This window comes from Frankliniella occidentalis, unplaced genomic scaffold, assembly GCF_000697945.3.
Source record: "Frankliniella occidentalis isolate FOCC.00 unplaced genomic scaffold, Focc_3.1 Scaffold90, whole genome shotgun sequence".
In the NCBI taxonomy this organism is placed as follows: domain Eukaryota; kingdom Metazoa; phylum Arthropoda; class Insecta; order Thysanoptera; family Thripidae; genus Frankliniella; species Frankliniella occidentalis.
The window spans coordinates 923,726-937,671 of NW_026267219.1; the positions used below are offsets into that span (position 1 = coordinate 923,726).

Genomic DNA, 13,946 nt, shown 5'->3' on the forward strand with positions numbered 1-13,946 from the left:
CACTGCATCCTGTGTGCTGCCACTACTGCACGTCACCCATCCTCACATGACATATGCGGCGGATGACGCACGCCCTCCGCAGGCAGGCGATATGGCGTGCGACGCGCTCTCCTTCCTCAACCACGAGCACGGCGATGCCTGCACTTTTACTACCGCCCTGCCCTTCCCCGATCTTAGGTAAGCGCGCGAAACCTATACGCCAGGGAGAAGCATTTTATTGTATTCAGAAAAGTGTGCCCTGTACCCACGGTAAAAAAACAATGCCTGATATTTTTTAGGAAACCGGAAAAACTCCTCAGATTTTAAGGAATCTTTTTAAAAAATCAGGAAAAATCCCGCACTTTCTTTCTCGAAATCTGGGGAGTTAACTTCAAACGAAAGGAGTTTTTCAAAGTTTTCCACTTTCCCTCAACAAATCAGACATTGTTTTTACCGAGCCATCATATGGTCTCCACCGCCAGCACGTCGCAGTCTAAATCAGTATGGTGTGCGTGTATGGTGAGCAGGAATGATGAAGACATAACATGTCGACGACGCGTAAACCGGGCCGGGCCGTATGCTAAACGAGCCCGTGACAGCACGCGTGGCCCGGGCCGGCGTTCTCGCTCACCCCCGATACACTTTCACTGCTGTAACACTCAGACATCATCCTCATCTCGGCCAGCTTCCGCTCGCGATGCGATGATGGCGATGCTCGTCGTGCTCATGCTCCGGCTCAGAACCGTTTGGCTGAGGATGCGTGCGTTATCGGGGCCGAGCACGCATGTGAGCTCATCAGGCTCCCGCCGCGCCCCGCCCCGCCCCGCCGCGCCTCGCCTCGGTACAGGTGCGCCCCGCTATGGGCACTCTGCCGTAATAACAGCGGAGCGTACCGGACACGCGCGTGCGTGCGAGCGGCCGAGCAAGTAAGACGAGGGGAGAGAGAGAGAGAGAGAGAGAGAGAGAGAGGCGAGTGCCCGCCGAGGAGATGATATCGGAGCGACAGAGAGGCAGGCAGAGGGCACGGGCGGATGAAGACAATGAGCGCCGAGGAGTCACTAACATCCCCGCCCGCTTCCCTACGGCTCGCCGAGCGGCTCGCCCACGCGGTAGACTTCCCTATGCGTTATTCGCGCTCACGCACGCGAAAGTATACAGCGAACGAGGAACTGTTTTGAAACTGGACCAAACGTGCGGAAATGACTGTTTGAATGTTTAGTGGCGGTGCGCACGGTATATCGTGGGCCAGCTGCCAGCGGCCGCCGGAGGGATTCAATAAACTACAATCTAATAACGCCATTCCCGGGCGGGGCGGGGCGGGGCGGGCGTGCGCAGCGCGGGTAGCGGGGCGGCTCCAGTTAGCGCGGCCCGCTGTCACGCACGCACTCCAGTGGCACACTGGAGGCGGCCCGGCCCGGCCCGGCCCGCTAGCGCTCGCGAGGATGTGTGATTGCATTCCTTGCTGCACGACCGCTGTTGCCGAGCCATCCGCCGCCGCCGCCGCCACCGCCCCGCGACGCGGCCCCGCAGCGCCCGTTCTGCCCCGCGACCAAGGCTCAAGGCGCCCGTCGTCACGGGAGGACGCGAGGACGTCGCCCTGCACGTCCACCGAATCTGGGAGAGGGGCAAGGTGGGGACGACGACGCTGCAAAGTGGGTCTGTCGATCCGACACGCTCGGACGCGCCGGCTGCTTGGGCTCACTCACCAGGATGGGGATGTGGTTGGTGACGTAGCAGAGCGCCAGCACGGCCAGGACGGTGGGCAGACGCAGCGCCTCGGCCTCGTCCTCGGCCTGCTCCTCCGGCACCGTGCAAGGCAGCTGCAGGTGGTGCAGCGGCGGCGGCCGGCCCAGGCACGGCGCCCGGCTGTTGGTGGAGGTCGGCGACGTGGTGGTCGACATGTACGAGTTGTCTGACGTCCAGTTGTTGTTGTTGCCGCGCAGGCCGAAGTCCCGGTTGAGCGTCGAGTCGCTGTACTCGCCGCCGCACAGCTCCCGGTACCTGGAATCGGCAGAATGAGCGGAAATGAGGGACGAAAAAGGACTCGGTTTTAATCCGATTCAACGAGCGTCGGGTAATCGGGCCGCATGTCGCCGGGCTGTCCTACCTGTGCTCCAGAGAGTTGTCCAGCGAGCGCAGCGCGCTCAGCGGGCTGCCCAGCGCCGCGCCCAGCGGGCCCGGCCGGCCCAGGGTGGACTCGGCGCTGTACGGGCCCTGCAGCGCCTTCTCCAGCGTGTCGCTCGGGTAGCCCGGTGGCAGCCCGTTGAGGAAGGTGATGGAGGGCGGGTCGTCCTTGCCCAGCGTGCTCGGGTTGGAGCGGGCCGCGGTGGTGGTGCCCGTCGCCGTGCAGTAGTTCCAGAAGGTCTTCGCGACGGGGCCCTGCGGGTGGCTGAGCGTGCCCATGGCCGAGGCAGACACGGACGAGAAGTCAGACAGCGCCGAGGACAGGTCCGAGGAGGAGGTGAAGAGGTTGTGCTGGCGGCGGCGGTGCGGCAGCGGCCCCAGGCCCTGCGCCAGCCCCTGCGCCAGGCGGCACAGCGGCGCGGGTCCTGGGCGGCGCAGGCAGCAACACACGCCCGCCACGAGCACGGCGGCCAGCAGGAAGGCCGAGTGCAGCGACAGCGACAGCACGGCGTAGCGCGGGTCCAGCTCGTGCGCCAGGAAGGCGCACTGGGCCTGCGCCTCGGCGTGCGCGCCGCGCGCCAGCACGGCCGTGATGCCCACGCACGCCGAGAGCAGCGTCAGCGAGATGAGGTGGTAGACGAGGTGCGTGCGCGTGACGGCCGTGACGCGGCGCAGCAGCAGCAGGCGCGTGACGGCCAGCGTGACGAGCGTGCCGGCCTGCAGCGTCTGGCCCGAGGCGAGCAGCCAGGTGGCGGCCGAGCACCATTGCAGCGGCCCGAGCAGCGACATGGCCAGCAGCGAGTAGAGCAGCGCGGCCGCCTGCTGCACCAGGCCCTGCCACGCCAGCGCGGCCAGCAGCACGTCGAGGGGCAGCCAGGCGGCGCGGCGCCGGTGCAGCACGAGCAGCGTCCAGCACAGCGGCACCGCGGCCAGCGCCGCCCCCACCGCCGTGCCCAGCCACGCCGACATCTCAGCGGTCAGCGGCGTCAACGCCGCGGCCAGCAACGGTCAGCACATCCCTGCCGAGAGCAAAAATGACAAAATTAGTTTCATCGCTAACTTTTTTGTTAGTTATTTTGGGGGAATAAAATTGCGACTTAGTACATTTTCTTTTCCGAGCATGGGCACAGGCTCGGCACTTTTTACCCTAACCACCCTCCCCTGACACTCAATATTTGATGAAATCACTTTATAGTCGTCTGATTAGTGACGTGACGTACTCCAATAAATTCATGTAACGGTGCGTGCGTGGCGCCCTGGCAAGTGGCGGAGTTTGGTTACCCGCGCGGTGCGCTTCCATCATCTCCCTTTATTATTTATTTCCGGCTCCTGCCTGCGCGGGACTGAAATGCGTTTAAGCCGGTTGCGTGACGCTGCTCGCTGCCGCGGTGATCCCCTGCTCCGGGCCGGGCCTGGCCCCGCGGTGCGGGCGGCCGCAGGACAACAGCGACCGCAGGACCCGCAGGACCCGCAGGCCTGCTATAGACCACAACAACGAGCTGTTCCTTGCGCAACCACACCGCTAGGCGAGCCTCTATAAGCTCTGCACCTTAAGACTGCAGGTCTGCTGAGCCCCTTGCAGCTGCTCTGCAATAACGTCTCGTTGGGCTCTGCCGCCGCAGCGGCGGGCGGAGTCAGTCGTGAGCCGTACTGTAGAGCCTGGGCTGGATTGGTCTCGGCTGGATGGTAGGTCTCGATGGTGGGTCGGGTCGCCGATGTGTGGCCTGGCCCCCTATGATGACGCTGGTCTGCCCAAGTCGACCAGAGCAGCCTGCCTTAGAGGGCTCCTCATCGTGAGTGCGAAATGCGTAGGAGGAGGAGGAGGGCGGGAGGATGCCGGTAAACGCCGTCGCTTTTGGTCACATTGGGTAATTTTCAGCTAAGCTTCGCAACAGCTGCGTGATAGATTAGCAGCAGCACCAAGCGGCCGCCAGAAGCCCGGCCGCGCCTCCACGACGGGCGGCAGGTGGCCCAGGAGAATAGGGGCCCGCCACGTATAAAACAACTGATCACAGGAAAAGAGGCAAGAAAAAGGAGTTTTCTTAGCCGTTCTCTCGAATCCACCACCACCACCGGCGACTCCTTCGCAAAACACTCGAGGCATGCTTCAATTTGGAGCCATGACACGACGGTGACGAGGGCGCCCGGGCGGGCTGACGCCGCCTCTGAGCTGAGCCGGCGGCCACGAGGCGCCCAGCCAACGAGGCGCGGTGCTTCCGGCCAGCAGAACGCTCTCGAGGGGAAACTTGGCACTGCAATAAAACATAAATCCGAAAATCTAAAACTTTCGAATGTATTTTTAAAATAGTATTTTTCTTACATTTTTGAAATTTTAGATAAGTGCATGACCGTTTACCAACTTTCCAAATTTTGTTTGAAAATTTCCACTATTGATAACGACGGTGGTGTGACGCCGAGGACAGCTACAGGGGCCGTACCGTAAGCCGTCATAACGTGATCGCCCGGCGGAGCCCGCGGTCCGGTCCAGCGTTTAGCGAGGGCCCGGTCGCTGATGGTAAATGTGCCAATTCGGAGCCCAGTGGACCAAGTCCGTGAATTTTCTTTCCTCCTAGCGGACGGGACGGCGATAGAAGAAGTAGTAGCACGAGAAGGGGGGAAAAGGGGGGGGCAGGCGAGCGTCCAGGCGTGCGGGCCGGTAGGTCCCGTTGGGCAGTGCGGTCGGGCCGGCCGGGCAGCCGGGCCCTCTGCGGGGGTCAGCAGCTGCCCACAGCTGCCGCAGCTGCCACTGCCCGACCCGCAGGTGCCGAGGCCCGCTGCTGCTGCTGCTCCTGGTGAAATGGAGCGCGCGCGCGCGCTTCGTCTCTATGGTCACCCTGGCCAGCGAAAGGTCACACAGACAGCCATGCGTCCTGCTCTGCTCCACCCTGGCAGCAGCGGTGGCCGGGGAAAGCATGAAAGGGAAAAGGGCGTGTGGCGGTGCTGCTGGCGGGGTCCCAGCGCACCTCAGGCCGTCGGTAACGTCCCCGTGCCGCGGGACGACGGGATGCTCCTCTTTGTCCGGCCGCTGGCCCTCTCCCACGGGGGAGGCAAAAGAGGAGAGGAGGGGAGGGCGGAGAGGATCGCGACCAGGAGGGCCCCGACTCGGAGTCGCGCCGTTAAGTCTCGTGTGTTCACTGTCCGAGCCGGAGCAGCAAGCGAGTGTATGTTTCGATTTCGAGGCCAACAATTAAGTTGGAAAAGAAAAAGAAGGCGGGTGTGGTGGTGGTGGGGGGGGGGGGGGGGGCGATTCGGTGCGGTACTTTTGCCCCGGCTCGGCCCCGCCCACACGGAGCGCGGTGTGACGCAACGAGCGCAATGTGCACATCCTTTTGTGCCCGTCTTTCCCACCGCCGCCGCCACGGTACGCCACACCACCAGGCCACGCCTGGACGTAACGCCGATGGCACACGGTTATCTCGACATTGCATCGACCGACCAGTCGACACTCGCGGCGGCGCGGCGACACCCTCCTGTGAGGTGCGAGGCAGCCCGCCCGACTCCAGTGGCGCGGCTGCTGCAGCCTCGGCAGCCGGATGTCTCCTTACTCTACACGGGGCAATCAGACCAGTTCAACTTGAGCGAAGAAGGGAAAGGCAGATGAAGATTTTTAGCCGTTCAGGGTCCGCGTGTATACACCAGGATGCTCAAGTTGGCTGCCAGGCTCGGCTGCGTCATGATCCGCCCCCCCTCCCCCCCCTCTCCTTGTCAGGCCCCGGCGCCCAGCTGACTGATGTGAAATGAATGGACGAGAGACCCGCGGGTGGTCCGAGCCGGGCGGGTGTCCCTCGAGACTGACTCTGAAGGCCAGCGGCCCAGCGCCGCTGCGCCCAAGCCCGGTCTGGACGCAGGGAGAGGGAGGGGGGAGGGAGCGCCCGCAGCGACAACAAGTTTGGCGCGGTAAATTATGTTCCTCTTCTCCCACCCTCTCTCCCTCGCCCTCCTTCTGCTGCTCTTCCCTTCCCCTCTCCCTCAGGTCCGCCCGCGACTTTTTCGCCTTCTTTCACAACAATTACTCTTTTATCTTGGCGGAACCTCCACAAAAAAAATGAATGAAAAAAAAATCCCATTCACAACCATAATGGCATTATCGTCATCTCAATTCGCTTCGTTATGTTATTTTTACATTTTTCGCTTTATCTTATTTTCATTATTATCGTTCCCTTCCATCACGTACTTGATTTGTGTTATTACTATCACTCGGCACCTCTCCCCCCTCCCCCTCTACTCTACCCCCACCCAAGTCCTCCTCATCATTTCAACAAGTGCCCAATTTCGCGGCCGTACCGACCGTCACGCAGAGTACTGTTCCCAATGTACACCCCAGTGCTTGTCGTTTGTTGAGCGTGTTTAGAGTACTCGCTGAGCAAGGGAAAATATGGTCGAAGAAATTGCACGAATTAGTTGAACTTTCGTGAACATAAGACAAAGAAAGTTCTTTAGCGACGGGCAACGGATTTCGTAAACGAAGTTCAAGAAATCATTCCCCCGGTATAAGGCGCGGAGCTCTCGTCCTGCAGTGCGTGCAAGTCTCCACTATGGCAACTTTTCGTTCAACTCGGTGACTCACAGGGGCTGGTAAAATAAGTTCTCACGCAAGTCTTTATCTTATTTTGTTCCTTCCCCACGCGTCCAAAGCGATAAAAATATAAAAATATGCGTTGCCTTTTTTGCACCTATTTTACTATCCTCGGTACTACACACAAAAAAAATTACACCTGTCCGTCATCAATTACTCTTTGCCTTTGCGTTCCAGGCGCGCCTGCTCTGCGGTCAAGAGCAGCAGGATCACAAAACGGGGCGACGCACGGCACTTATTCGGCCGCCACAATGGAATATTTAGCGCGGCGCTCGCGCAGTGCGGCGCTGAGGTACTTAACCTCGTGACCCGCCCCCGCCGCTGGAAGGGAAGGCCCAACTGGAAGCCCCCCCGTGGCGGCCGGGGTTGCGGCAAACGAGATAAGTCAGACGCGCGACTGACAGGCCTGGCACTGACCTACGTCCCGCCACGCCACGCCACGCCACGCCACGCCACGCCACGCCCCAGCTGCGGTTGCCCCGACCCCGCCGACCGCTGAACCATTTTGCGAGTCAGGCTCAAACCTTTACTGCGAGCTACTTTTTGAACTCCGATGCTACTCTCGAGCACAGTTTTCTTTTCTTCCGCGTATTCTACAGTAAAGAGTAGTGTGGTGTGTATCCTTGTTCGAGTGCACACTACCTCGTGCAAGCATACATGTAGGTATTCGGGAGGTTACGTACGCATTCAAGTAGGCACTTGGGTTTCTAGAGTATACGCATGCACTTGTACTACACAGCTGTTGCTAGGAAAGCAACTCCAGTGCGGATTTTGTTATTCCGCGCGTTTGCCGAGCCGAGCCGCGCACGACTGTATTTGGTTCGACTTGCGCAAGGCTCGGGCGGCTCGGTCTGAGCTCGGGCGCAGGCTGGCGCTGCCCTGTCGCCGCCCCACCGCTTTCAGCGAGCCAGACGCGGTGTCAAATCACCAAGCGATAGACGATAGCTGCGCGGAGCGCCCCGACGGCGCGGCGGCCCCGGCCCGAGGGGGGACCTTGAGCTCGGCATTCTCGGCCTGCACGCCGCACCGGGAGGAAGGTGGGGGTAGGGGGCGGGAGGAAGGGGGCACCACCTCGCGCTTGTTTAATCCAGAGGTCGTTATGAACGATGTGTCCTGCGGTTCGTGTTTGTTGAGTGAAGGGCGATCCTCTCTCTGTCTCTCTGTCTCTCTGTCTGTCTGTCTCTCTCCCTCTCTCTCTCTCTCTCTCTCTCTCTCTCTCTCTCCCTCTCTCTCTCTCTCTCTCTCTCCCTCTCTCTCTCTCTCTCTCTCCCCCTCTCTCTCTCTCTCAGCAGCGCTAGCCGCAGGCCGCAGGGCAGCCCCAGCCGCAGGAGGCCGTCGTCGTGTCGTCGCCGTGGTCGCCTCTCGGATATCGGTCAGCCGCCCACGCCCCGCCAGACCCGCCGGCCCCGCCGCCGCACCGAAAGGCCACAACGACGGCGATTACGAGTTTTGACTCGAAGTCGGCTCCGGGCCTTCGGCCGGCCGGACGACGGTGGCTCGAAGCGGAGATGGGCGCGCCCGCGTGCGGTCGGACATCTTGGGCAGGGCTGTGTCCTCCTCGCACAACTTGCTTTCCATCACGGGAAAGTGTCCCGTCCCGCGGCCGCCACCGCCGCCGCCCTGGGACCCAACCACCGAACCCGCGCCGCGGCCGCAGGGAACGTGACGCTCATACCGGCGGCTCGGCCGGGCAGTACCCGCGCGGAGCACCGCGGAGTGGGCTTGGGCCTTAAGTGGCGGCGCGGGTCCTTGAACCGGGCGCGGTGCGGCGGACCTCGCCGTCATTCCAAATTAGCGACAGATCTCTCCTGCTGCTTGTCCGCCGCGCACGCCGACCGGCAAACTGCGGCTGCTGGCTGGCTGTTGTTGCACCGCCGAAGCCAGCATAATGTCTTTAGAACGCTGCGGTGCCCTTTTCAACTGCACGACGTCATCGTCATGGGTCTGCCTGACCACTAGCATTCAGCTATAGCAGTCTGTTGGGCTGCAGCGCGGAACTCTCTGCGAGGAACGGTTCTGCTGAACTAACACACGACTCCTTCGGTGCGGCTCGAACAACATCTTCAGCGAAGCTCTGCAAGCACTGCTTGAAGCAGGCGCCATGCAGGCCCAGCCGCAGCTACGGCTCCGCGGGACCGCTCGGCCCATTCAAGGCGCGACACGCCATTAGGCGCCGCGCAGAGGGCCCCGCCCCGCCCCGCCCAACGCGTCGACGACATGCGTTATACGCTGCAGTGGGCCGCGGCCGCGGACAATTAGTAGAGCTGTTTGCAGGGCGTGGCGGGCCCCGCCCCCTTGCACAATGGCGGGGCGGGGTGGGGCAGGCCTCCGCGCGAAAAGGAAGCTTGTTGATGAAGACAAGTCCTCCAACAAGACTCTGCGTCGCGCTGGTGCTAGTCCCGCGTTCGCTCGGGCTTGCTATCGGATCCTGTACAGAGATTGGACGCTTCAGCCGCAGCTGTTCGGAAAAGGCCTTTCTCGTGATGACTATCCTCCACACCGAGCAGCAGCAGCAGCTTCCGGCACAACACGGGGATTATTCGATCCACTCATATATGGTTCGGTTATTATGATTGCATCGATTGGCCGGTCTGGGCGAGCGAGCGAGCAATCGGACGGAACGGAACGGTAGCGATAGGCGCCGCTGGAGCCGAGCGAGGCGCGAGCCGAACGGATCCTTGACCAACACCGCCTCCACCAACACACCGCAACATGTGTTCGGGGCCACTGTCACAACAACTGAATGCTGATTAGCGAGAGGAGAGCGAACGAGAGAGAGAGAGAGAGAGAGAGAGAGAGAGAGAGAGAGAGAGAGAGAGAAGAGGTGCGGTGTAAATTAGGAGGGAGGCCACGCGCGTCGTGTGTTCCAAAATCACCACGCAGCTCCATTATAAAAGCGCTCGGCCAGCGCCGCGTTTGATATGGACACTGGCGCTCAATCAACGTCTCTGTTATAGGGCGTGCGTGCGTGCGTGCTACACTGCCAGCAATGAAAAATTGCACTTTTTATTGATACTTTTATTACGCCGCGTTGCGAGCCTTGGGACGTCGGGGAGTAATTATTCTCCCTTTCTTATTGTGCGAAGTGCACCGCAATTCACCGAATTCACCACGCAGTGCACTGAGCAGTGCACTGAGCAGTGCACCGAGCAGTGCACCGAGCAGTGCACCGAGCAGTGCACCGAGCAGTGCACCGAGCAGTGCACCGAGCAGTGGCACCGAGCAGTGCACCGAGCAGTGCACCAGCACCACGCATTACACCAGCACCACGCAGTGCACAAGCCCCCCCTGACCTGTCCAAACACCGGCCGGCTTCGTAAAAGGCGAGGGTAAACAAGTCGTAGAGGGGACTCCTAACCCAACAGACGACGGACAGCCGGACCAAATAACTCTGACAATCGGCCGGCAAACGCAAACACACACACACGCTCACGCTCACATGCACTCACACACTGACACTCACATGCACTCAGATGCACTCCTCATTCCTCAAAGGCTTGTGCCGCGCCGGTCGTTACGTGTCGCTCGTTGGTTTCGCTGCAGGTACTATGCTGCACTCTAGGGGGGTACTTTACCTCCTCACGGGCTCTACCAGCGCACACGAAGGCACGCGGGCAGTGGCTGTGACACCAGTTGTGCACTATTGCTGCTGCAACGTGAGTCACTCTGTGCGACCAAATGGCAAATCTATAGTAGAGCACTCCTTTTTTGTAGGCCCGCTCTGCCAGACCCACGATGTATACAGAAAAGTTGCATGCAGTATAAAAATAACGCCAGATACTTCTGTGACTGTTGAAAACTGGTATTTCGTGTTACTCAACCTACAATTTACTAAAGAAAATTACAATTTTCAATTGTTTTAATAACTTATTAAATTTGAGATATGTTTCACAGTGTGCCCTTTAATTTCGACTTTGGTATGGTTGTCGCGCATGTAAATGACATGGGTACGTTTATGACACGGTTGCCACGCGTGTAAAACGTGCGTCAACCTTCTTTTTGTTTCAGTCATTGAACAGCTTTATTTGTGGAGTGCAGAGCGCGCGCAGGGGCGCACGTCCTCAAACAAAGCGGCGCGGCGGTCCGACGGCAGCGGGCTGCGCGAGACAACAGAATCAAAGCATTCCTTCGAGGCGCACCGAGAGGAGGGGGAGAGGGAGTCACGACGGAGTGGAAAAAATCATGGTTTACTACGCGAGATATGTTTGAAACAGACGACCAGAGACAAAAACGTCATTGGATTATTTGTCTTAACGGTTTCAAACGGTACTGAACTTTTTAAAGGAGAACACAAAAATATTTGTATTTTATTAGTCCAGAAATGTCACGCATCCTTAAGTCTTAGCTTATGACCAGTCGCACGCGTGGTGTCCATTTTCTACTGCTCGGACTAAAACTCTTTAACCTGTACTGAGTGCTTACCCAATAGTGTGGACCCCCTCGGTCTACCCCCGGCGGGGCCCGCGGGTGGGGGGCGAGGAAGGGGGTGTCAACAGGACGCCCAAGCCGCATTCCAGGAGGCGGTGCTGGAGAGCCCTGGAACAGAAAGAGAGAGGGCCTGGCGTTACACACACACAGTCACACTCGCGGGGCAGGGTGTCCCTGGCTGTCCCTGCTGGGCCGGGGCCCGGCTCAACGGTGTCCTCCACCACCACTACCACTACCTCCACTATCACTACCACCACCACACATCCGCTCGCGTCCGCTCGCTAGCCAAGGCGTAGTGGTGTGCACTTGGTCGGATGGATCTTGGTCGGGCCCTCCCGAGCCGGACGGGTCAATAAACCGAGGCTAGGCTGGGGCAGCTCAGCCGGCTCAGCTGCGGCGGGCCCGTAGTGAGCAGCCGTCGAATCATTTTCTACTGTTCGTTGGAGCGCGTCTCTTAGGAGCACAAGTCAGGTCGGTGTGGGTGTTGCCTGCCCGCTGTTCTGCTTCCCCGCAGCTCCCCCATACGACCGCCATACGCCAGCTCAGCTCTGGAGCCACTGCCGCCGTCCGGTCCAGTTCACTTCCGCCCCCCAACTAACACTTCCATTTTCTTTGTGATGAAAAGCAGTGCTTTGCAGAATTTTCGTATACTGAACCTGCAACTGAGGCTGAACTTTCATGGAAACGACCCTCCGAAACACAATACGGTAAGGTGCCCTAATGTGGCCACTGTCCATTGATGGCCACTTTTCTCGATTTCCAGCCAGTCTGGTCACTTTACAATCTTGGCCTTGTAGTTGTGTTCTAGTAAGGTCCCTACTTGGGCATAATAAGCCAAACTACTTTACATCGTTGTCTACATTACAAGAAAAAGGGGTGGCCATCATTGGGCAGCAGGCCCATTCTTAAGGTGGCCATCATAGGGCATCTTACCCTACACAAATCGCGATTCATGTAGAACGCTATCCCTCTGGGCGCCCGTGTGTGCGGCCGCGCCCATGCCTGACCCTGTCTGTGCCGTGCGCCCGTGCGCTGGAAGGTGTCGCCCGTCGCGCCGCACTTTGTTTTTACTGTCGCCCAGGCCATACCCCGCCCGCCTCAATGAAAATGAATAACAACGATAAACGCACTCTTGATTGCACGGCCCGGACAATCACAATCATCCAGCTCGCGACTCCAGCAGGGCGGGGTGCGCGTCGCCGTCTGGTGAGCCGTTGTGTGGCGCGCGGTGCGGCGCGGTGAGCAGGACGGCGGGCGATTCGGGCGGGCGTGCGCTGGTGAGGCAGGCGGGTGAGCAGACCGTGTATAAACATCGTAAAGTACAGGTCGCGGAGAGTGCAGCAGGCGGGGTGGGGCCGGGCGGGGGCGACATTAGCATTCCATGGCAGATCAAATCGTGCCAAGCGGCTCACCGACTCACCGCGGGGCGCGGCGGGGCGAGGCGCGGCGAGGACGGCGGCGCCGCAGAGCCAGAGGAGGAGGAGGAGAAGATGATTACATTTCCCCATAACTCTCGCGTCAAGAGACGAAGAGGGACCGCCACGCCCTGCCCCGCCACGCCCTGCCACGCCACGCCCTGGGCCGCACACACACATAGACCATCCTGCTGCCCTCTGGGGGCTCATTACCGCATCGTTGTCACGGCGACCGTCTCACTGGAGACGGTGTGAAAAGGCCGCCACGGCAAACACGGCGAGAGAGAGAGAGAGAGAGAGAGAGAGAGAGAGAGAGAGAGAGAGAGAGAGAGAGAGAGAGAGAGAAGGTGGTGTGTCTCGGTGTGGGCAGCAAGCGCGAGGGCCGCGGGCCGGTCGGAATGCAGCCGGACTGGACCCCACTGCGCGGCTGAGCCGCGGCTGAGCCGCTCGGTGGTGCTGACTGAGCCGCGCGGTGCTGAGCCCCGGTGGTGCTGAGCCAGGCCCCCACTGTCACAGACTGTTTAAAAACAATGTGCACGCCGCACGCCCACAGCGTAATTACAGCTGGAGCGAGTCGTCGGCGCCGCTCCGCCCTGGAGGCCCTGGCTGGAGGCCCTGGAGGATATGTAGTTAGCGATAAGTAGGGTTGAAAAGGAGGGTCCGGCGAAAAGGAGGGTCGCGACGAGGAGGGTCGGCGAGGAGGGTCGGCGAAAAGAAGGGTCGGCGCAAACCGCCGCGTATGCTTGTTTGAGCTCGCTCCAGTCCACATTTCAGGTGTTCATAGTTCATAGCGAACGTGAACGGATGCCTAAGTGTCCAAAAATCGGACAGGAGCGAGCTCAAACAAGCATACGCGGTGGTTTGCGCCGACCCTTCTTTTCGCCGACCCTCCTCGCCGACCCTCCTCGTCGCGACCCTCCTTTTCGCCAGACCCTCCTTTTCGACCCTACTTATCGCTAACTACATATCCTCCTGGAGGGGAGGAGGGTGGCGGTGGGGAGGTGCTGCTGCTGCCCGCGTCACTAAACAGAAGCGGCTGATTAGAAAGGAAAAGGGGAAGGTCAAATATTAGTGGTCGAGGAGGGCGGCGGAGCGCTGGTTGGTGGTTCCCACGGAACAGGTGTAACCACTTCATCAGGCGGCCCGGCCCGCTCGGGGCACTCGCACTGCACGGCCTGCATGCCAGGTGCCAGCGCAGCAGGTCCTTATGCGAAGGCACGCCCGGCGTGCGGGCGGGGCGACCTCAACGCCGGGCTGGGGACCATTCCGCGACCGTCCGCAGCCAGTCGTCCGGGTGCTGGTGGGTTGAAAGCGGCGCGTATATAACTTCCGCGGCGGTGCGGTCATGAAGCTCGCTGCAACGCCCAATGGGCCGCGACGGACCCGCCACGCCCGGGTACACCCCACGCCCCGCCCCACCCCAC

General features: G+C 60.4%; 1 protein-coding gene across 2 annotated transcripts in view; it reads right to left on the reverse strand.

Moving 5' to 3' along the window:
- The window catches only part of LOC113212227 (uncharacterized), a 129,877-nt gene that overhangs the window by 86,965 nt on the left and 28,966 nt on the right, over positions 1–13,946 (reverse strand). The window contains exons 2-4 of one of the 2 annotated variants that reach the window (XM_052269356.1): positions 11,102–11,215; positions 2,087–3,122; positions 1,686–1,980 (exon numbers count right to left, since the gene is read on the reverse strand). In XM_052269356.1, coding sequence (XP_052125316.1) covers positions 1,686–1,980; positions 2,087–3,072 — 1,281 coding nt within the window. In that variant the 5' untranslated portion in view covers positions 3,073–3,122; positions 11,102–11,215. The remainder of the gene's footprint in view (positions 1–1,685; positions 1,981–2,086; positions 3,123–11,101; positions 11,216–13,946) is intronic. The other variant, XM_052269357.1, reaches the window with a different exon arrangement.